Genomic DNA, 21,481 nt, shown 5'->3' with positions numbered 1-21,481 from the left:
TGCAGGGGGTCTTTCCATCCAGAAGATATTCAGTATGAAGGTAGACGTTTTGAAGACTACGCTATCATTACAGTTAGAACATCCAGCAACTAATTTTTCATGATCATATTTTGTTAATTCATTTTTCCAGAATAAAAAATATATATGTTTAAAAGAAATTTCCAGGTAACTTAAGAGTTGCCATCCTCGTGTTATTTTTGTACTATTTTTTTCTATTAAGATTTTGATTTATATCTACCCAAAATTTTAATTGAAAAAACTATAAGGCCACATTTCAGAATATTCTCTTACGTTACAAAAGTTATCAGTTGCTGTAAACTGGAATAAGACATAATTATAGAAGACTGAATATTCTCTTTTGTTTTGGAGACTTGGAGAAAAACAAACAGTAAAAAAACAAAAAACAAACTCATGGGACACTTTAGAGAACTTAAAAGAATTTTTTTTTTAAAGGGCAACCTTTGAGATAATAAATTTCCTCCATGAGAAAAATGCATTAAATTACTAAGCAAATTTAGAAAAACAAATGGTGAAAAATTTAAAACTATGTGACATGCACACATAGATATAACTAGAAAAGGAAATCACCAAAGTTAAAAAGAAAGTTTATCAGGCTAAAATAAAACCCCCAAACAAACAAACAAACAAACAAAACAAAGACAAACAAAAAACCACAGGACAGTCCAGACGCGAAGAAGCTTCTACCTTTCTTGGCGAGGCTGCTATTGGGCTCATACTTCTCAATCAACACTTGGACCTGTTCTTGCTTCAGAGGTGGGTAAAGTATTTCATTGAGCCGGGGATCTCTCTGCTTAAAGTTGATGAAGTCCATCATTTGCTCGACGGTAAGGTACGGTTTGCTTTTGGCACCACTGGAAGCAATGGAAACATAAGAAATCATACCACTTCCCTTATCTTCTTTATGCAATTAGCTACAAAGAAATAAAATTGCGTCATACTGGGACAGGCTACAATGGAATTCATACTGGGCCCTCAAAACCTGGAGCTTCCACCCCACACTTCTCAAATGCCTGGAAAATCATCAGATGACTAATGTCCCCTGTTATACTTATCCCTTAAATATTGCTGATTTATTAATTAAAAATGTGCTTAAATACATTTTTCATTTCATTGAAGTTCCAGGCTCTTAAGAGTCTATACCTCTTTCATTTGCTTGTGTTTGTTTTTGGAGACGGGAACTCACTCTGTACCCGATTATCCTGGTGCTCACTACAGTCCAGGCTAGCTTCAAATTCATAGTGGGACTCCCAAGTCATCTCCTTTCAGATAATGATAATAATGATTTATACTAGTTTGTGGATGTAGCACTAAACACATAATCACATTTTATCCTCAAAATAGTGGTGCTTATTGAATAGTGTTATTCAAATGCCAGTTTTATTGGCAACCCACAACAATTCAATGCTGTAAGTATTGGGGAGACTCCATAAATGCTTAATGGCAATGAAATCGCAAAGCAAAAGCATTCAGTGTACAGTGTCACAGTCAGCAGCAAGATTTATCTGCCTGCCATTTTACTCTCTTTACCAAATTTGGATCAACTTTTTGCCATTATGTAGATTTTGGTATATCAAGAGAGAGAAACTGATACTTCCATTTAACTGTTTCTTTTCTCCTTTCATGTCTGAATCTCTTTAAGAAGCAATAACTGTGCTGGAAAAAGATGACTCTTGTGGTTAAGAGCACAGACTTTTTTTCTAGAGGTCCTAGTTTCAATTCCCAGCACCCACATGGCAGCTCACAACTGTTCATAACTTCTGACACCCTCGCACAGTTATACATGCAAGTAAAACACCAATGAGCACAAAATAAAAAAAATCATATATATATATATATATACTATATATTAAAAGAAGCAATACCTATGGGCTGAAGATGTGGCTCAGCAGTTAAGGGCACTTAATCTTTCAACGGACCCAGAGGCAGTTCCCAGCACCCACATGGTGGCTCACATCTATCTGTAACTCAGTTTCAGGGTTTCCAGCTCCCTCTTCTGGCCTCTGAGAGAACTAAGCATACACATGGTACATAGACATCCACGTAGAAAAAACACCCATGCTTATTAAATGAAAATAAACCTAAAAAGGCACAATGCCTATAGAAAATGGCATTGAAAATGCCTATAGAAAATATGCTGCCTGTGGGTTCCTATAACCCATGCTTCTTTATACTGACGTGATTCAGAGGGATACAAGTAGCGTTCACTCAGGAATCTTTCTGCTACATGAATTGTTCTTCTCTGTATCAGGACACTTCCTGCTGTATCTCTAATAATCAATCTAAACCAAGCCAGCTGAGCACACTAAGATTACACCCTGCTATACATGTGTTATAGCCAATATCTGCTCATTATAACAAGTTGCTTGTCAGATCAGCATCTCCATTTCATGAACCAGAAGCACGGCATTTGGACATCGTCTTTCTAGTCATGACAAAATCCTGCCCTAGCCACGCTATCAACAGAAGCTAGAAAACGTAGAGTAAAATGCATCTTCTTACAATTCAGAAAAGATGTTATCAATTTCAGGTCGGGGACAAAGGTTGTTCAGGAAAACTCTGTATACATCTGGAGTGAAATCCTCTTGAGGTATGGAATCATTCTGGGGAGTGAAAAACAGGGTAAGAAGGAGGTCTCAGTTTCTTTAGTTTCCTTTCTGATTGTTCTTTGTCTTGTTCCTCATTCCCTCCCTCCCTCCTTCCCTCCCTCCCTCCCTCCCTCCCTCCCTCCCTCCCTCCCTCCCTCCCTCCCTCCTTCCTTCCCTCCTCCCTCCTTCTCTCTCTCTCTGTTTTTTTTCCAAAAGGTTTATTTCATTTTACACTTCCAGGTAAAGGTCTATCAATGAAGACAGTCAGGGCAGGAACTCAGGCAGGGCAGGAATTGATGCCGAGGCCATGAGGAGTACTGGCTTACGCTATTTGATCGTAAGACGCTTTGCATAGGCAGGACAACACCCATCATCGTCTGCTACTGATTGCTCATTGTCCTATTGTTTGGGAAGCAAGTCATTGATATAAAAGGCCACTTCTACAGCGTATGTTTTCTGTTTGTCTGGGCTGCCATGGAAACCGGAAGCATGTCTTTGAGCCTTTGTTAACAGGAAGAAATTTTTCATGCGGCTCCCTATTTCAGGTATGTGCTTCAATGATTATTTTTATTTTCAAGCCCCTAAAACAAAGAAACACCCTTCCTTTTAAACGTATTCATGTATTTCAGCTGTATTTTAATAGAAAACTTAAAAAAAATCATTGTCTGAAAAAAAGCATTGTACACTGCTTGCTAACAGACCAGAAAATTTACCTCACCACTTGGCAGACAGTAGAGGCCTCATGTTTGTGGAATGAAAAAAAAATAAATGGACTTCCTTGGTTAAGTTCATTTATAGGAGGAAAAATAATATTTCGCAAAAATGAATTTTAGAAAACAAAAGACGACGTAAGAACACACAAAAGATCTTTATCCTAACAGACTTGGTCTCCTTAGACAGAGCTTTGAAATCATGAGCTCAAGGACTCAAATCCAACAGCAGTGGAAAATTTTGCTGAAGGGCTTTATTGGTGCTTTGCCACTCATAAACTGGAGAGATGAACAACCCGGTTGCAGAATCCCAGAATTCCATTTTGTTTATGAAAAGAAATACCTTTGCCTGGAGGATGCCAATTTTGGGCTGAGTTAGGCACACACATCTTTTCTAGATAGTCAAAATGACTCTATTTACCCAACTATTTGACTGGGAGAAGACTATTTCAAATCATCTGCAAAAAATATTTAATGGTACAGTTGGCCAACTCCAGTATTCTCCAAGCAGGACACCCCACTCTCCTATTAAATCTATCTCTCTAACCACAGCTGGCAGGCACAGAAATCGATCTTACCTAAGGATATCAATAGTGGTCTTCCTTGACTTTCCTGATCCCTCTTTCCGTGTATCTCCCTGAATAGCCATACCTTCCATATGGACTGTGTTTTCTCCTGACCCTATACTCCTGTCTCACTCTGCTCATCTCCCGTTTCAACACTCCTGACTGTATCCTGTCCACAGCTGCAGAATTAGCTCTGCTTCTTGGGCCCAGGCAAGAACTTTGCATGCTAACTGCTTAGTTTCCAGCGTGTGGAATACAGCAGCTACAGAATATTTACTAAATTGAACAGTGCTATCATGGGCTGAATATTATACTTCCTTTGGAAAAGCAGGCTTAGCCACACCTGTGGGCAGACATATACTTTCATAGACATATTTTTACTAAAATCTAGCCATTGTTTTTTAGCTGTGAACTAGGACTTTCAATTACAATTGTCAAATAGTGAGATAACCTGAATAAGTGCAATATTATTTTCATTGCATGGTGAAACTTAGCACATGGAACGCTTTCTCGTGAAGCTGGCTTTCTTCATCTCATTGCTCTCCTGCCTAACTGACCCAAGGTCTTCAGAGTCAGTGGGTGAAAACAGGAGAAAAAAGTATTCCATATAATAATTGAAATAAATTATTTTCATTGAAAGTAAGGCGCAAGCATCTTGGAGATATTTACTGCCCGCTCCAGGCAAGTCTCAGATTTTTCCATGTGAAATGAGTCTGTATTTCACCGACCTCATTCACACACCTTCTCTTTCTCTCCCTGGATTTGGTGAAGAGGTAAGTACAGGTTCATTTTACCTGTTTGACCAAAGCCCAGCGCCCTAAAGCAAGGTCCTATTCGACATCTCTGTGTTACTCTGTGCCACTTCTGCAGATTTGCTATAGATGGTGCTTTTTATCTCTGACACACATTTGAGTAGTTAAAGAATCATTTTACTATGAACTTGTATTTAATATTCCAAGAGTATTAGACTACATTTTATTGAAGCAGTCTCCAGTAAAGCCCATAGATTTATCATCATGATTACCACTGCCTTTTAAATCATTTTATTCTATGTGTATGGGTGTTTTGCCTGTATGTATGTCTGCGTACCATGTGTGTATCTAGTGCCCACAGACCAGATGAAGGTGTCAGATTCCTTGGGAGTGGAGTTACAGTTGTAAGCCACCGTTGTGGGTGCTGGGAATCAAAATAGGGTCCTCTAGAAGAGCAGTAAGTGCTCTTAACTGCTTAGTCACCTCTCCAATTCCATGTATGCACATATATATTACGTTATTATCCAGTAAATTTTAGACCTTCAGCACTCTGTAATATTTTTGTCATAGAACCATGAAACAAAGTTGAATTAGCCAGAGTCCATGGAATCACTACAAATAAATTGCTCATTATATACTGAGTTCTTGTGTAGTTTGAAATATAATTTTGATACAGTGATTTTAAGAACCACAACCGTAAAATGGCCATAATTCTGATTTATCTTCAGGAAATAAGGCAATTAACTACAGTTACACGGAGATGTTCCTTTATAAACCCCAAAACATTTCTTAGTAAGATATGTGCAAATCTTTAACTAGAAGATAACTGTCTCCCTGTGTATTTAATACACACCTACCTATTCACTGTGGTAAAATTTATATCTAAAACAAATATATGGGTTTATTTCTTATTTTTTTCATTAAAATGCAGTCCCACAGGCCACTGTCATGCCAAGACTACAAAGTAATTCCAAATGTCACCAAGCCCTTTTAAGTTAATAACCCTTAAATCAAGGGAATTTAGTGCTGATAAATTATTTTCAGTTCTCAGAGAGCTTGTGGGTAGAATAGTAATTTTCTGAATATGGAAAGGTTTTCACAGGTCTCACTGGAAAATATGTTTGGGTTATTAATAGAAGGACAGTAATTGCTTTGTCTCATTTTAGGTACCGAATCACTTTTCACCAATTAGGGTAACTTGAGGCTAGCGACTGTACTCTCTGAAGGAAAACCTTCTACAGTACTGTACTGTGTCATTCCGGCAGAGCCTGTCAGCCGGGGTACAAGTTCAAGTGCATTAATTATTCCTCACAATGTGCGCAAAGATAATGTTTAAAAAATCTCAACAGGATATCCACAGCATTTCTGGTAATGTGTCTATTTACAGAACACAATTAAGTCCAGTTTGAATGACGGTTGGCTAGGAAGCCGACTCCCATTTACGCAGACTTATCAACCATTTACATAACCCCTTGCCTCTGTGGAATGTGTAAAATACCCCTAGGCAACACCGTCAGAATCTGTTAGCTAACAAGTGACTAGTTCTTATACCTACTTTTCTGTACATAGGAAATTACCATAAGGGTTTTTGAAAATTCATTTTGATGTGCTGTAGACAGCTCATAGAACTATTTATTTCCTGGCTCTGAAATGGCCTTGGGTCTTTGGAGCTTAAAAAAAAGCATTTGAATTCTACAAGTCCTCCAAATAATTTATAGTTTACAATGAATAATGACCTTTCAAAACTATAATGGAGGTTGATTATATCTTAAAATATCTTCAGTTTGTTTTCAGAAAATTGCCATTACATTTAATTTGTTAAAGAGAAGTATTTTTTCCCCCAATTTAAACATCACTCCTACTGTTTGAATCTCATTTTCCTTCTAAAATGTCTCCAGTTGCTATTGGACTGAAAATTTAAGCCTATAATAGACATAGTGAATTATAAAGACTCAATTTATGCTTATTGACTGGATTGTCAGAATCCAATTGTTCAGAAAATTGCAATTTACAGAGAATTGATTGATGGATTTGATTTTTTTCTATTCAGCTTCATTCTATGTTTCTTCTCTCACTTAACTAGATGTAGAAGACAAAGTTAAACGTTTTGATCATTGTATTTCACAAGATTGTATCAAGGTAAGATAAGCTTAGAAGTGCTCACAAAGGGGAAAAATATATTCTCATGTCTTGTAAGTCCATCTTGCTGCTTCCTCTTTACACCGAATGTATGAGACAGTCATTCCTTAGCTGGTCATACTCTTCCCTAGGCCCAGGCCTCTGGGCACTGTCCGTTTTCTAGAACAGACTTTTCTTCTCCTCAGAGGCAGCACCTGTTCTATTTTGAACAGTGCCTCTTTCCATTTTCAAGTGCATTTGCTGGCATATTTATCTACCAATTCTCTTACAATACTGTGTTTCGAACCCAGGCTTGCAGCATTCACTCCGTGCTGGTGGGTGTGCAACAGGAACTCATGGGATACCAGTGAAGCCAGTGACAGGAACTGCATGGTTCTGTCCTTCCTATTCCAAAGCTTTTGCCAGACAAGCGACAGTGAACATGTCTGAGCATTTCAGTTTGTTCAGCACAATGAAGGGCAAGGTTGAAGATGGAGTGCACAGCAAAGCACACTCAAGGTGTGAAGATGGAGTGCACAGCAAAGCATGCCCTAGGTGTGAAGATGGAGTGCACAGCAAAGCATGCCCTAGATGTGAAGATGGAGTGCACAGCAAAGCATGCCCTAGGTGTGAAGATGGAGTGCACAGCAGAGCACACTGAAGGTGTGAAGACGGAGTGCACAGCAAAGCACCCTCAAGGTGTGAAGATGGAGTACACAGCAAAGCACACTCAAGGTGTGAAGATGGAGTGCACAGCAAAGCACACTCAAGGTGTGAAGATGGAGTGCACAGCAAAGCACACTCAAGGTGTGAAGATGGAGTGCACAGCAAAGCACACTCAAGGTGTGAAGATGGAGTACACAGCAAAGCACACTCAAGGTGTGAAGATGGAGTGCACAGCAAAGCACACTCAAGGTACAGCAGAAGTTATCCTTGGCCACGTGAACTTAAGCGAGCCAAATTGGCATTGGAACAGCTTTCCTGTGACCTAGCAAAACCTTTCCCGTGTTTTATTTTTATTTTTTTAAACAACTTTCACTTGTTTGTTTATTTATTTATTTGTCTGTTTTTGGAGATATTACTTCATTCTGCAGTCCAGGGCTGGCCTGGAACTTGCAGTGATCCCAGTCTGCTCCTGAAGGCTGGAATTGCAGGCATGCAGCACCATGCCTGACTAGCAATCTTTTCTCACTTACTTAGTTTTCTAACGCTGGCAACAAAAATTGGGTGACAAGAGATGTTAAGTAGTGCTCTGTCCTTTATTAAAATGTCATCACATGCTGAGCTGAAGAGTAGCTTTCTAGTCTTACTCAGTGTAACTGGAACATGGCTAGTGAGGCTCTGAGTCCCCTACCATAGCCAGCGATTCAGACGAGGGTTTGCTCGTTGCCTAGTTACTAGGTGAATGCAGTTTCGAAGAGAAATGAAGTTCTCCAGAAGCACGAGATACAGGGTTCATGCAACAGACTCTGCTCTCCCAGAAGCAATGGCAACACATCCTTTTAGAACTATATGGAGATGACACAAAGAGAGGTTCCTCTGAATGGCTAACCCATACACTGAACGTCTTGTGAGTCAGGAACGAAAATAAAAGAGGGCTTTGTGTTCTGGATTTCTTCCTGGGAGCAGTGAGAAATCTCCAAACTGTTTTGAATCTGCATCCCTTTCAGTAGAACCTGCGAACACAGCCTTAAAGATTATTTGTGCTAAATTTGTTTAACAGTATTTCTACTATGTACCAACTATGCCTGTAACTGACATGTCTTAAAATTAGAGGTTTAAAAATAGAAGTTGAAGTCTGAAATGCTTCTAGAGCAGTGGTTCTCAACCTTCCTAGTGCTGCGACCCTTTACTATAGTTCCTCATGTTGTGGTGACCCCAGACATAAAATTATTTCATTGCTACTTCATAACTCTACTTCTGCTACGGTCATGAATCATAATGCAATTATCTGATATGCAGGATATCTGATATGTGACCCCTGTGAAAGGGTCGTTTGACCCCCAAAGGGGTCTCAACCTACATGCTGACATAAAGAAACATGGGTGAGGGGTCACTCGCAGGAACAGGTTGAGAACCATGGCTCTAAAGCATAATAGTTTAACATTATTAATAGATATTATCTCAAGAGGCAACAAGAATGGGTTTACTGTGAATGATGTGTTCAAATCACATTGAGAATTGACAATGTAAAAGAAGAATATCATTGAGTGGACTTCCCTCCCTCCTTTCTATCTGTCTTCAGCCATCCCCCAACCCTGCCTCTTCCTGTCTTTGCCTCTATGTGCATCTCTCTAGACCCCTCCATAAACAAAGCCTCACATAGCCTAGGCTAGTTTTGAACTCTCTCTGTGGCTGACACTGGTCTTGAAATAGTATTCTTCTTGCTTCTACATCCCAACTTATGAGATATTGGGCATTTTGTTACCATGATTATACGTCATATAAATTATATGCTCAGATATTTTTTCTAATAACAACAAAGGGTCATTCTGAACTGAAATACCAGAGATATGAGAATTTAACAATGGTCAGACACAGTGTACATATTAACAAATCAATGATGCTTCTTTTCATTTGTCTTCTTTTTTGGTTGGTCTTAGTTGCTTGGTTTTTGAGGCATGTTTGGGATACATAACCCCAGATGGCTTGTAAGTGGTTGTGTATCCTAGGCTAGCCTCAAACTTGCAGTAATCCTCCTGCCTCTTGCCTCTTGATTTCTGGGGCTATAGACATGTAACACCATGCCTATCTCACTTACCTTTTTTTTTTAATTGTGCCAATCCATGTCTAGGAACTACTAGGCAGTATACGCTTAGTATGAACTTTTAAGAACTGTTATGTGGGGGGACAGTAGAACGACAGCATGCTCACCCTTGAAGATGGAAGACTACAAGCCTCTAGTGCAGTTTCAACTCGCTTCCGGTCTGCTGAAAACAATCGGTAGATGCTGCGGAGTGAGAACACACACAGAAGAGCTCGTTAAAGGCGATGTGGTTCACTACACACACAGATGACCCCAACGCAAACTATTACACAGAATGAAAGTTAAGGATCATAGAATAGTAAAAAATTAACTGTTTCTCCACATGTCTGCATCTGTTCTCAAGGTCTATGTATATCTTGTAAAACTTATAGCATCCGATATAAAATAAATATTCCAAGACAGTGGAGATGACCCACTGAAAACTATTGACTAACTAATTTTTCATGTTAATTCATAAAATAAATGATTCTCCCAGTCTTCCCAATCTTGTCCCTTGTTATACACATTGCCTCCAATGGTATACTGTACAGAAGAAGCTCATTGCTGGCTTCCATGGCAACGCTTAAGGACTTCCAGCTAACATACTTTTACCATGTACTTTCTTTTGTCACATTTTTTTTTTAAAAAATAAGTACTAGGAATTGAATACAGTGATTTGGATTTGTATGCTCTATTGATTGATACATTAGAAAACTCAGTCTGGTGCTCACCACTTCTGCAAGGTAAAGGGATCTCCCGTCTTGCTTACACTGACTTCTCATTGTGTCTCTCTTCCCCTTCTTGCTCTGCTTTGTTACCTGAGCTCCCTCTCTGCCTGGCTTGGGTGTCTACTTGATATTGAGAGCCCTGCCTTATAGTGGCCAAAGGGGTACCAAAGTTAGAGAGTTTTCACTCCTATAACAAATCTGAACCTCAGGTGATTTCTGGGATTGACACAGTGTGATTTCTTCCCTAGTCCCTCTACCACTTCCTGCATTCTCCCAAAAAAGATGCCACAAGAGATGACAAGGAAGCATCATGAGGAAGTCAGCTGTTCTTGTGTGGGACTAGCATGACGCAGGATGGGGTTACCACGCCATTTCCGTGCTCCTGCTCAACCTGGTGAAGACATAAGTCAAACCCATAGGGACAGAGCAGGTGAACATGGCCAGAGCTTACTTTTTGAGAGGAATTCGCCCTTCTGGAGTGACCTGAAGCTTGAGCTTAGTATATCTGTTGGGAGAGAAAAAAGTTAGTCATCATTTTAAAAGGTACTGGAAAGAGAATGCATGTGTAGTGTGCTGAATTTGCCAAACTATCAAAATCTCCAGGTTGGTGCCTGGCTGGTACGATGGGACAATGTCTTTTTAGACACTTCCCAGAATTCCCTTCATGCCTTCTTCTGGAGTCCATCTCCACATGTCATTGGCATCTTTCAACAGCAGAGATTATTTTCGCTTGTTTTTATCCCACATAAAATGTGGTTATGTTTCAGGTCTGGCTTCTTTCCCTAGTGTTAAGTTCCTGAGATCCATCTACATCCTGCTTAGATACCATGATTTGTTCATAAGAAATTCACAAAAGATAGAAGGACTGGATTTATCTCTCATCAGCCTACAGACACATAGGTAGAGAGTTAGAGCAACACAACTCTCAACCACTGCTAGCGGAGTGTCAACAGGAAGTGCTGCTTTGGGACACTGCATAGACTGTGACCCAGAGACCCCACATCCAGATTTGTGTACAGCACATTCATCAAAATGCACGTGCTACAATTCCCACAGCAGCCCTCACAGGGTTCATGCGTCTGGAATAGACATTTGCCGTAGATTATGATTAGTCGACCATACGACGATTAGTAGACACACCATGCTGTGTCTCAGCTTGAATATCCTATTTCCCTCTCTATCTCATTCATTAACGCTGTGTAGAGAAAGACATGTTCTTGAAATGTTTGTTGGATTAAGGATGGCATGCAAGATAAACAGGATAAAAAGAAAAGAGGGAGGAAGGAAAGGAAAAGGAAGATTGGGAGGATCCTTAAGGTAAGAAAATTAGGAGAAGGGATTATTCCACAATGAAGCCTTTGAGTAAAGGCCTGTGAGTAAAATTGACAGAAGAACAAAATCCAAAGTGCCTGGGATGAGATCTAAAGCAATGGGTATGGCTCTGGAACAAGAGGGAAGAGAGAAATATACTCAGTGAATTAGAAACAAGCCTACTAATATTTCTGCTTGTGGTTTTGAGTTAAAGGTCCTCTAAGCTCCTGAACCACCAGAGTCACCCAGAGGAACACACCCATCTCCCTGCTGCTCCTCTGGCCTGCATCACTGTTTTCCTGGGTCAAATCATTTTCTGAAAGGCTGTTGCAATTCCAGGGTGATTTTCTAATCTTATTTTCTCTCTTTCTCCTCTTATTTTCCTTCTGCTTGCCCCTCTGTTCTCTCTCTCTCCTTTGTTGCTTGGTGCAATAGTCTCTCAGGTCCAGAATTCTGTTACCAACCCCTTGAATGAAAGAGGTAGGAAGTTCTTGTGGTACCCATCAAGATCTCTGAATCTAGAATAACAAGGGCATATGCTGTTCAGTCTCTTCAAGAAGTTCTAAAAGAGAGAACACAAGAAGAGACACCAGAGGGTGCTTTGAAAAGAGCAACTCTGTGTTCCGAGTACAGCTACCAGAGTTTGGAGGTATCTCTCTTGTGTGTCAAAAGCCCTGATGTTCAGGCCACTTTAGCCTGATGTACACTTGAGAGAAAGAGCCATCTCTCCTGGAAGTCTTCCAAGCCTGCACAGTTGAGGAATCTGTCCCCCAACCTATCCCAAAGGGAAATATATGTTTATGAATGTGAGAAGCCGAAGGCAGCATAAACAAAGACTCACAGAGGAGGAAGGAAACGGATTCAGAAGAAGCAACACCCTTAGCAATACAATCAGAATGACTTACGCTTTCTCCAGAAACGCGTCTCTGGACATGTTCTGAGCCAGTAGGTTTGTTGCCAAGCTGAAAACTTCACTTGTCCATTCCTGAAAAATATAAGTCACACTTAAGTTAGTTTAAATATTATTCAGGTATAAAATATGCTTTTAGTTTGTTTTCGAGGAGGACAGACAAATTAATTCAAGTTGGATGTGAACAGCTTCCTACCATGTCCTTCTTTTTAAAGGGTTATAACTAAATTCAAATCTGGGTGATTATCTTTTAATAAAGAAATGTATCAGCGAACTTATGCTTTTCTGTCTTTTAATTTCCTCATTGATAAAACTGCTGTGCTTCAACAACTCTACAGGCTTTACTTTTTTTTTATAGAATTATAAACAAATACAGAATAACAGAAAGTTTAAAATGTAGCAAATTTATTTTCAATAGAACTGAAAAGGACTTATAACTTTACTACTCATACAGTGGAGTTTTCTCAGTGTTAACTCATTCTTGGCCAGACGCAGATAGCAAGTGAAACTGTAATAGCACCAAAAGCCCATTTTCAGGATGGGCAGTGAGGGGAGCCGGGATGAGGCTGAGCACTAGGGGGATTGCCTGACAACAAAGAAAGGGGAAATCTGAGGCTGAGCATGCAAAGATCTCAGCCAGGAGGCTGCAGCAGTTAGGGGAGGAATGATGATGCTTTGATCTTTGTAGGTTATGTGGTGAGGACCTAAAAGGAACAGCACAGGAGAGCTATGGGAGATAAAATCACCCCCTACCAAACTTGAAGTGTGCACGGGACAGCATCAAGACAATGTTATTAATGGCACAGAAAGCCATTGTACTAAGATTAGATGATTTCAGCAAGCAATAAATATTGCCACTGGTTTTAAAACTTTGTTTCCTTTATATTGTTTTCTGGAATAAAAGCTCAAACTTCGGATTTCTCTATGGCAACTTTATGTAGCAGCGAAAGTATTAGCGTGGTTTAGTGGGTTTGTTTACAGCAGCTGTTTTCAACCTGTGTGTGGTGAAACCTTTGGGGGGGGTCTCATATAGGATGTCCTACATATCAGATATTTACATTATGATTCATAGCAGTAGCAAAGTTACAGTTAGGAAGTAGCAACAGGATAATTTTATGGTTGGGGGAATCACCACAACATGAGGAACTGTATTAAAGGGTCGCCCAATGGGAAGGTTGAGAACCACTGGCTTAGAGATAATTTCATACCAAATACAAAAAGAAATAAAAACATTTCTGGAAATTTAATTTTAGTTTGATGCTTTTGGCTAAAAACCTAAGTCTTCCATTATGTTTAATAAAAATATAATGTGAGTCAAATGGAAATTAGAGTTTTCTAGTAGCCAAATATAACAAAAGGAAAAAGTACATAAAATTAATTTTACTAAGATATTTGACTCATTTCACTATTTTACCTGTTTAAGCACCTGTGGGAAATTACAGTAAGAAAAATTCACACAACTTCATGTAATTGGTCAGTCTAAATATAGATTTAAAAATAAAAATATATAAAAATTACCTTCATATTATATATAGAAGATAATTGTGAAACATAAATTGGTTTCATGTTTAGACTTGAATTCTATCCTCAAGATTTCTCGTTAGATTGTAAAAAACAAATGGAAAAAATTTCAGAATCCGAGGCATTTCTGGCAGCTGTGGCTGCTGATTGGTCAGCACCAGTCTTCTAGATCTATTGGTCGCTCTATGGCCCCTTTGCAGAAGAAACTAGCACATCTTACTTTGGGTTGCCCAGAAGCAAATCCTGAGATGGGGTTTTATAAGGATGGGGCTTATTACAGTGTTCCATGATAACATTAGAGTAGGAAACTGGGACAGTCAGAGAGGAGCTAGAAGGGTGGAACCAAGCAAGGTCCCAGCAAAACCAACAATGTTTGGATCTCACCCTGTGCAGAGGGCAGCTTAGAGCTGAATGTGCTGAGAGGTGAGGAGTGTAGGTGTGGAATAATGATTGTTCTTAGTTTTGGTGATGGCTACAAGAAGAGAAAGAGAAAGCCTCGGGCACTCTGGTCTCCTTTTATCAAAGTGCATTGTAGCATTCAAGGGAGCAGTCAGCAAAGACCTCCTGTTGACAGTGTTAAGTAGAACAAGAAAGAACATGGTCAGTGCCTCGCTAGAATCTTTCCCCATGTAGTAACTAGTGTTTTAGGATTGTTGAGTAACATCAGTAGCCACCTTGTACAAGAAAGAAATATATAACTAAGCTCTGGGGTAGCTGGTCCATATATGGACAACATTTCTCAAGTTTCACATGCATTTGCATCAGGGTTTTGCTGAAGAGCATCTTCTCCTTCTGTAGAGCTGAGGAGTAGAAAGAGATTCTGCATCACTTAGAAGTTTCTGGGCAAGGTCTTTGCTGTACCACGACATGAGTGGCCATGTCCTAGGGTGGACATGTCGCACCCTAGAAAGCTTGTTAAAAATGTCGATTTCAGGTTCCACACTGCATCAGAATCTAAACATATCCAGGAAATCTTTATGTGTTTTATGCATATCAACATCTAAACATACAGCTGGGTCAAAAGCAGCCAGATGAATGGCAAGGCAGTCCAGGATCTGGTCCAGGAAGCTTTAGCCCAGTCTTTGTTTATTCCCTTCTCGAGCAAATAAATAGATGATTCGGGGCTGTTGAGTTTTGAATAGCCCCCAAAGACCTCGCAGCTGTGTCAGGAACAGTATGGCTGGAGAGAAGGGGGACAGAGTATAATGAAGTAGAAGAAAATAAGAATCACCGCTTGGGGTCAGATTACTGGTTTCTTGGACTTCAAACCAAAACTCATCATGAGAATTTGGAACATGCTTCGCTGTGGGATCAATGGATTTTACTGGAAGCTTGTTTCATAAATCCAGTGCTGAGCCTTGGCTACTATGGCCTGAGGAGGGTAGTGTCTTTGGTACTGAAGACCTGTTCTTTTCCTATCAGAAACCAAGTATTGACAGTCACTCAACTTGGTTTAGCCCCAGCTATGTAAATCCTGAAATTTCTCAAAGGGCGTTTCCTGTTTCGGGTTTAAACTTTCCCTTGGAACAAAGACTTAACCTGAGAAGACAACTCTAAAGATCAACGGCAGTGGAAGTGTGCTGAAGTTTCAAGGCTCCTGCTTCTATTCCTTCTCCATTCCCTCCCATCTCAGATGGCAATTTAGACAGATTCAAAGATAGTTTGCCTACTACTTCACAAAGCTATTGAAGTTCTGAAATTTGTGACATGATTTCATGTGTTTGCTTACTACTCCGAATACTCATCAGTCACGAGTATCCATTACACTGCTGACGACTGGATATTTACCATGTTCTGAAGGGAGTCCCTTGTATCCAGCAACAGGCTCACACAGTACTTTTCTAGGAGATGGGTAGCTATTATCTTCATTTTACAGAAAGGACTCATGGATCCGCAGCATTTATAATTTGCCCTGGGGCTAATATAGTCACTTGGGAACAGATCACTGGTTTCTTGGACTTTAAGCCTGAACTTTTAGATGTTGGCCTCACCATTGTCCTGTTCTAGACAATTCCAGGATAGCTAATCTACACAATTAAACAGATACATAAACCCACGGAACTACATTTAATTCATACATTCAATTTATAACTTCCTATGGCCAGGCTATCTTGTAAACGTTTTATGAATATCTAACTCATAGATCTCATAATGAACTCAGAAAGGACAGCCTATTGGTAACAGCACATTTAGCAGATGAAAAAGTTGATGCATAAGGTGGGCCCAGAGAGCTAGGGACACTTGGATTTTGAACCCAGGTTTGCCTCTGGAGCCAAGCACTAACTACCTTACAAGGATGAAGTGAATGAAGTAGAGGAGAAACAAGAAATGATCTAATGGGGAGAGTAGGAGGCCAGCCACAAAATGCAGGGCTGACGTCTGGCAGCCCTGATGGAGATGGGCACCAACTCAACTCAAATTTCCTTTAGTTCATGTACAGAGAATAAAGAGAAAGATTCAGCCCTGACATGATTCATCTCTGTCCTTCATCCAAAAACCATCCATGCAGTAGTTCAGTTAAATGCTCCCAGTTCTGAGAACAGAAAGGCATTCTCCAGGGCTAATTCAGCTTCTGGCTAAGAAGAGTAAACATACAAAGACTGTCTTTGGAAAGAAATGTCATTCTTGCCAATGTTTCTGCTTTCTACTCTTCTGATTCATGTTATTTTAAATGTTCTGATGTATTTACCTTTCATTTTTCAGTAGTTCATTTTTTATACATATAAAATACATGGACTGATGTAACTAGTACATATATCTACCAATCCAAATTTGACAAACATTAAAATTTTGTTTCAGTTCTTTAATTATATTTCTTAATACTTAAAACATTGCAAACTGTTGCAATACAATTATAATCGGTTCTTCCCTATGTTCTCCCTACTTCTCTTTCAGCAGTAAGCTCCAGTTTGAAAGGTAAAAATCAACACTGCATCTATTTTTATATGGCATTCAGATAAGGGTGGTGTAGTTCAGGCTCAGTAGACTGGGACCTGAAGGCTTAATCTAGCCTTTTGTCTATTTTTTTTGCTATGTTTTTTGTGGGGTTTTTGTGTGTTTGTTTGTTTGGTTTGGTTTGTTTTTTCCAAGACAGGGTTCCTCTGTGTAGCCTTAGGTGTCCTAGAATTCACTTTGTAGACGAGGCTGGCCTCGAACTCTCAGAGATCTCCCTGTCTTTGTCTCCCAAGTGTTAGGATAAAGATGTTGTCGGCATGTCCTCTGTTTTATTCACTAAGTGTTACTGGAACAGAGACAGACTTCTCATTTCTTCACTGTTTGTGGCTGTGCTCATGCAATTATGGAATAGTGGCTATTTGTAACAGCCCCGCCCCTATGAAATGTCAATACCATTCAGCCCCTCCTAGACAAGGTTTGTTACCTCTTACTATGGCCCCTTCTATGTTTGAAATTCAGTGTATGAGTTTCTGTTTGCAATCAATATTATTTCTTTAAAACAAGACTGCTGCACATAGATCTAGTTCATTTTAACTCCCATATTCCTCTACTGCAAGAATGTATAATTTGAGAATCTCTATTTTTATGATGGATAGTTATGCTTATTTCTTTTAAACTGTTTGTTTAGTGATTAATTTTATTTTAGGAGGTAGCTGAACCTTTACTGTGAAGTGCCTACAGAATTCTAGGAATCTGGCATTTTCATCAGTATTATTTGGTCAGTGAAGTGGTCCTGTGCATTACTTCTGGCAGTGCATTGCTTGCATTAAAACAAAGCCTTCTGCTGTTATGAGACATTCAGGAAAGTTGTTCAAACCTAACTGACACCATATGAAATCCTGCAGTAGTTTTCATTGACGTCCTGACTTACCAATGTAGTAGAGCATTTCTTTATATATTTGGTAGCTATTATGTTTTTTTAAAAGTTTTTCAAATTTCATATATATATATATATATTGGCCTCTGCAATGAAGCCAGTGCTCTTAACTCTCTCTAAACACACACTTACATTTTCAAGCCCCCTTTCTCTTCATTGTTTTTTAAAAGGTGTAGAGAAGTGGGTTTGTAGAGAACTGAGCTCAAACACATACATCAGTTTTGGTGCCACTGCTGTCTGTAGAGCCAGAAGTACTCAGTGGTTGCCTGTTGCAACTGGATCCCATGGCATCATGGCCTCTCAGTTTCCAAGGGAATGGCTTTAGCTTAATACTAATGTGGTCAAATCACATGGAAAGGCAACGTGTACCCTCTTCCGGAAGTACATATTCATTCAAAATGCTCTTTGAGGAAGTGAAAATAATCTGGAAGGTCTCTGAGTATCTCCCTGTTTACACATACATGCATATAAACAGTACATTATATCATTATATACATACAGAATTACAAGTCAGTACATACTCCCATAAAGCAGGTCTTAGATCTTATCATCAAAATTTTCCTATTTTCATCTTATACACAAAGTGTAATGACTGTCAACCACAAAACTCCAAGACTGTCATCCCCCCCACTACAACAAATCCCAAACAAAAATTATACTAGGGTTCAGTAATATCAGTGTTGAGACACAAACATTACAATGCTCAGCTGATGTAAAAATCAATGAAAGATACATCATTATTTTTAAATGGCTATAGGCTACAATTGGAAAATGTACAACTCAAGCTAACTTGGGGAATAGAAGATTGATTAAGGACATTGAGTTATTTATTGTAATTGAAGTATACCTGGGCAAATTGCTGAAGAATAAATGCATTAATAAACCAAAACCATCAAGAATCGAATGGGAAATCAAGGCATGTTCTTTACTGCTTTTGCAATAAATTTGCAATCAATCCTTTTTCTAGATGACATGATTCCTTTCCCTACCCACGAGCTCTTGCCTATGGCCCGAACTGCACCAAGCTGTCATAGGTGGTGGCTCCCGTCACCACAGAGAATCTGCCTGATTTCTTTACCTTTCCTAGAACAGTCCTGACTCTGGTCTAGTAGACCTACCTTTGAGGACAATCAGTTCAAGTCAGAATATTTTTTTTTTTCAAAACAGTGTTTCTCTGTAGTTTTGGAGCCTGTCCTGGAACTAGCTCTTGTAGACCAGGCTGGCCTCAAGCTCACAGAGATCCGCCTGCCTCTGCCTCCTGATTGCTGGGATTAAAGGCGTGCGCCACCACTGCCCAGCTCAAGTCAGAATCTTATAATGAATCAGAGGCCAAATCCTGAGCTAGGTGAAGCAACATGCAGAAGGAGGGGGTGTAGAAAACATTGAATTTTGTTCAAGAGCCCTGAGACAAGGCTGTGTGTCATCCCTTACATGGTTCTCATCATTCATATCTGATTGTTTTTACAAACTGAGTGATAAATTCTTAGTTGTTGAGTTAGACTGTGCAATACAAAGTGTAAAAGAAAAACACTTCCATGCCTTCGAGGTCCTGTCTTTGGAAGTTAATCCCTATGTCTCCCCTATAGTTTTAAGTTTTGAGCATCACTTTTGGCTACAGGGTTGGTGAGTTGGTTTTGTATGTTTCTTATTGTAATGCAAACTATGTTGGAATGGGATTTTAGAAAGTTAGGAGAGCTGAGTGTAACATCCAAGTATAAGAAGTTTCATGTTGATTTGGAGCCTCTGTCCTGGCAGCAATGGCCTGCTCCATGCCTTGCTTTATGCTTTGGCTATATCATAAAGAACTCATGTCCAACCACTTTTCTGCAGTCAAGTAAAGCAGCGCTGTGCTAAATAATACTCAGAAGGTCTAGGAAATCACTGTGCATGTCTGGCAGTGAACTACATATGCAAAGCTCCACACTTAGGTCTGTTTGGGTGTTAGGTCTAGTAGAATGCTAGACTTCTTAGAAACGTTTGTCTGACATACAGGGAAAGTTCAATGCAGTGACGTCAGACTCAAGTTTATCTTGAAGAGGATAGTGTAAAAAAAAACCCTTTTCTATGGATTGAATATGTTTTGTCCCCTCTGAAACTCATGCTGAACTTTAATTGCCCTTGTGAAATTGGGTGATGGGGCCATCAAGATGTGAGTAGGCCAGAAGGTTAATGGTATTCTCAGGGTTTATGTTAAATCTTGAGAGTGTGAGGGTGTCCTCATTCTCTTGGGGTTGAATTAGTGACATGGGACACAGAGTGAGATATTAAAAAGTGTGGCACCTCTCCTGTTCTGTCTCTTCCACATGAACCTGCTTGTCTTTTATGTGACAGCCTAGGGTCCTGGTCAGATATGTGACTTTAGTCTTGAACTTCAAAACTTCAGAACATGTTCAGTTAAATAAACATTTGTCTTTTGCAATGATCAACTCTCAATTATCTGGCTGCAAAGCCAAAAAATGGACTAAGATATTCCCCCCAAAAAGAGGTAGAAGCAAAAATACAGGTACATGTACCTGTTGAAGGAAGACAAGGAGAGGTCTGTGCTGTCACTGTGAGCTTCTAGGGTATTTTTTGAGTCAGCTGGGTGGTGGTGGCAGCGGTGGTGGTGGTGGCAGTGGTGGTGACAGCAAGAGTGCCAGTGCTGGTACTTCTCTCTAGCTAGCTTCCCGACTCATTCCCGGTGTGTAAAACCCCCAAAGAGCCACACCTACGGCTCCAAGTCAACCTGGTATATTCTAGGGATAGTGCCCCTCCCACAGCCTACTGTCACTTTTATGAAAATGTTTGCTATTAGTCTAATCCTGATAGCCTGATGCTAATCATTTTGCCTGCGGCTGACTCAGTACTGTGCTCTGTAGATGGTAAATGTGTATTAAGAAGGTTCTGCTATTCTAGTAGCTATTTAGTCCCGCTTATTTTTTTTAAAAAAATTCTATTTGAAGGTATTAAAACAGAAAGATTAAAAAAAAAACAAAAACTGCAGCTAATTTCATAGTGAGAGGAACGCCAAGAAGGAAACAGGGAGCAATCGCTGCTTCTTGGGAGTTAAGTGGCACTGCGTATTCGCTAACCTGAAACGTGTGACAGAATTAAAACGGCATTCCTTCAAAATTGAGTTGTAAGTACGCACAGGTTGTTCCTCATTAACTTACAACATAATGACGGGATTCTGCTAAAATGTAATTCTCTCATTTGGAAATCAATTTGTTTTAAATACCTTAATTATACCTCCCAACTTTATTTTAAACCCACTAGCAAATTGGTTTCTTTTCCTTGAAATGAGGAGGGGCTTGGCCCTTGGTAGATGTCTAGATCCAGGTGGTCCTCCTCTATAGGAATCTGCCTCCTTGTGGTCCTCCTCTGTAGGAATCTGCATCCAGGTGGTCCTCCTCTGTAGGAATCTGCATCCAGGTGGTCCTCCTCTGTAGGAAGCTGCATCCAGGTGGTCCTCCTCTGTAGGAATCTGCACCCTGGTGATCCTCCTCTGGAGGAATCTGCACCCTGGTGGTCCTCCTCTGGAGGAATCTGCACCCTGGTGGTCCTCCTTTGGAGGAATCTGCACCCTGGTGGTCCTCCTCTGGAGGAATCTGCACCCTGGTGGTCCTCCTCTGGAGGAATCTGCACCCTGGTGGTCCTTCTCCATGAGAGCCATTCTCTGCCTTTGACTTTGAACACTTCATT

The 21,481-nt window shown here is 40.0% G+C and overlaps 1 protein-coding gene across 2 annotated transcripts in view; it reads right to left on the bottom strand.

The window, feature by feature from the left end:
* Nucleotides 1-21,481, bottom strand: part of Plcb1 (phospholipase C beta 1) — a 678,563-nt gene that overhangs the window by 206,600 nt on the left and 450,482 nt on the right. For both annotated transcript variants that reach the window (XM_075962281.1, XM_075962280.1), the window contains exons 5-9: nucleotides 12,443-12,522; nucleotides 10,678-10,731; nucleotides 9,627-9,702; nucleotides 2,521-2,621; nucleotides 706-872 (exon numbers count right to left, since the gene is read on the bottom strand). In XM_075962281.1, coding sequence (XP_075818396.1) covers nucleotides 706-872; nucleotides 2,521-2,621; nucleotides 9,627-9,702; nucleotides 10,678-10,731; nucleotides 12,443-12,522 — 478 coding nt within the window. The remainder of the gene's footprint in view (nucleotides 1-705; nucleotides 873-2,520; nucleotides 2,622-9,626; nucleotides 9,703-10,677; nucleotides 10,732-12,442; nucleotides 12,523-21,481) is intronic.

This window comes from Microtus pennsylvanicus, chromosome 2 (assembly GCF_037038515.1).
Source record: "Microtus pennsylvanicus isolate mMicPen1 chromosome 2, mMicPen1.hap1, whole genome shotgun sequence".
In the NCBI taxonomy this organism is placed as follows: Eukaryota; Metazoa; Chordata; class Mammalia; order Rodentia; family Cricetidae; genus Microtus; species Microtus pennsylvanicus.
This window is presented reverse-complemented; position numbering and strand designations above follow the sequence as displayed.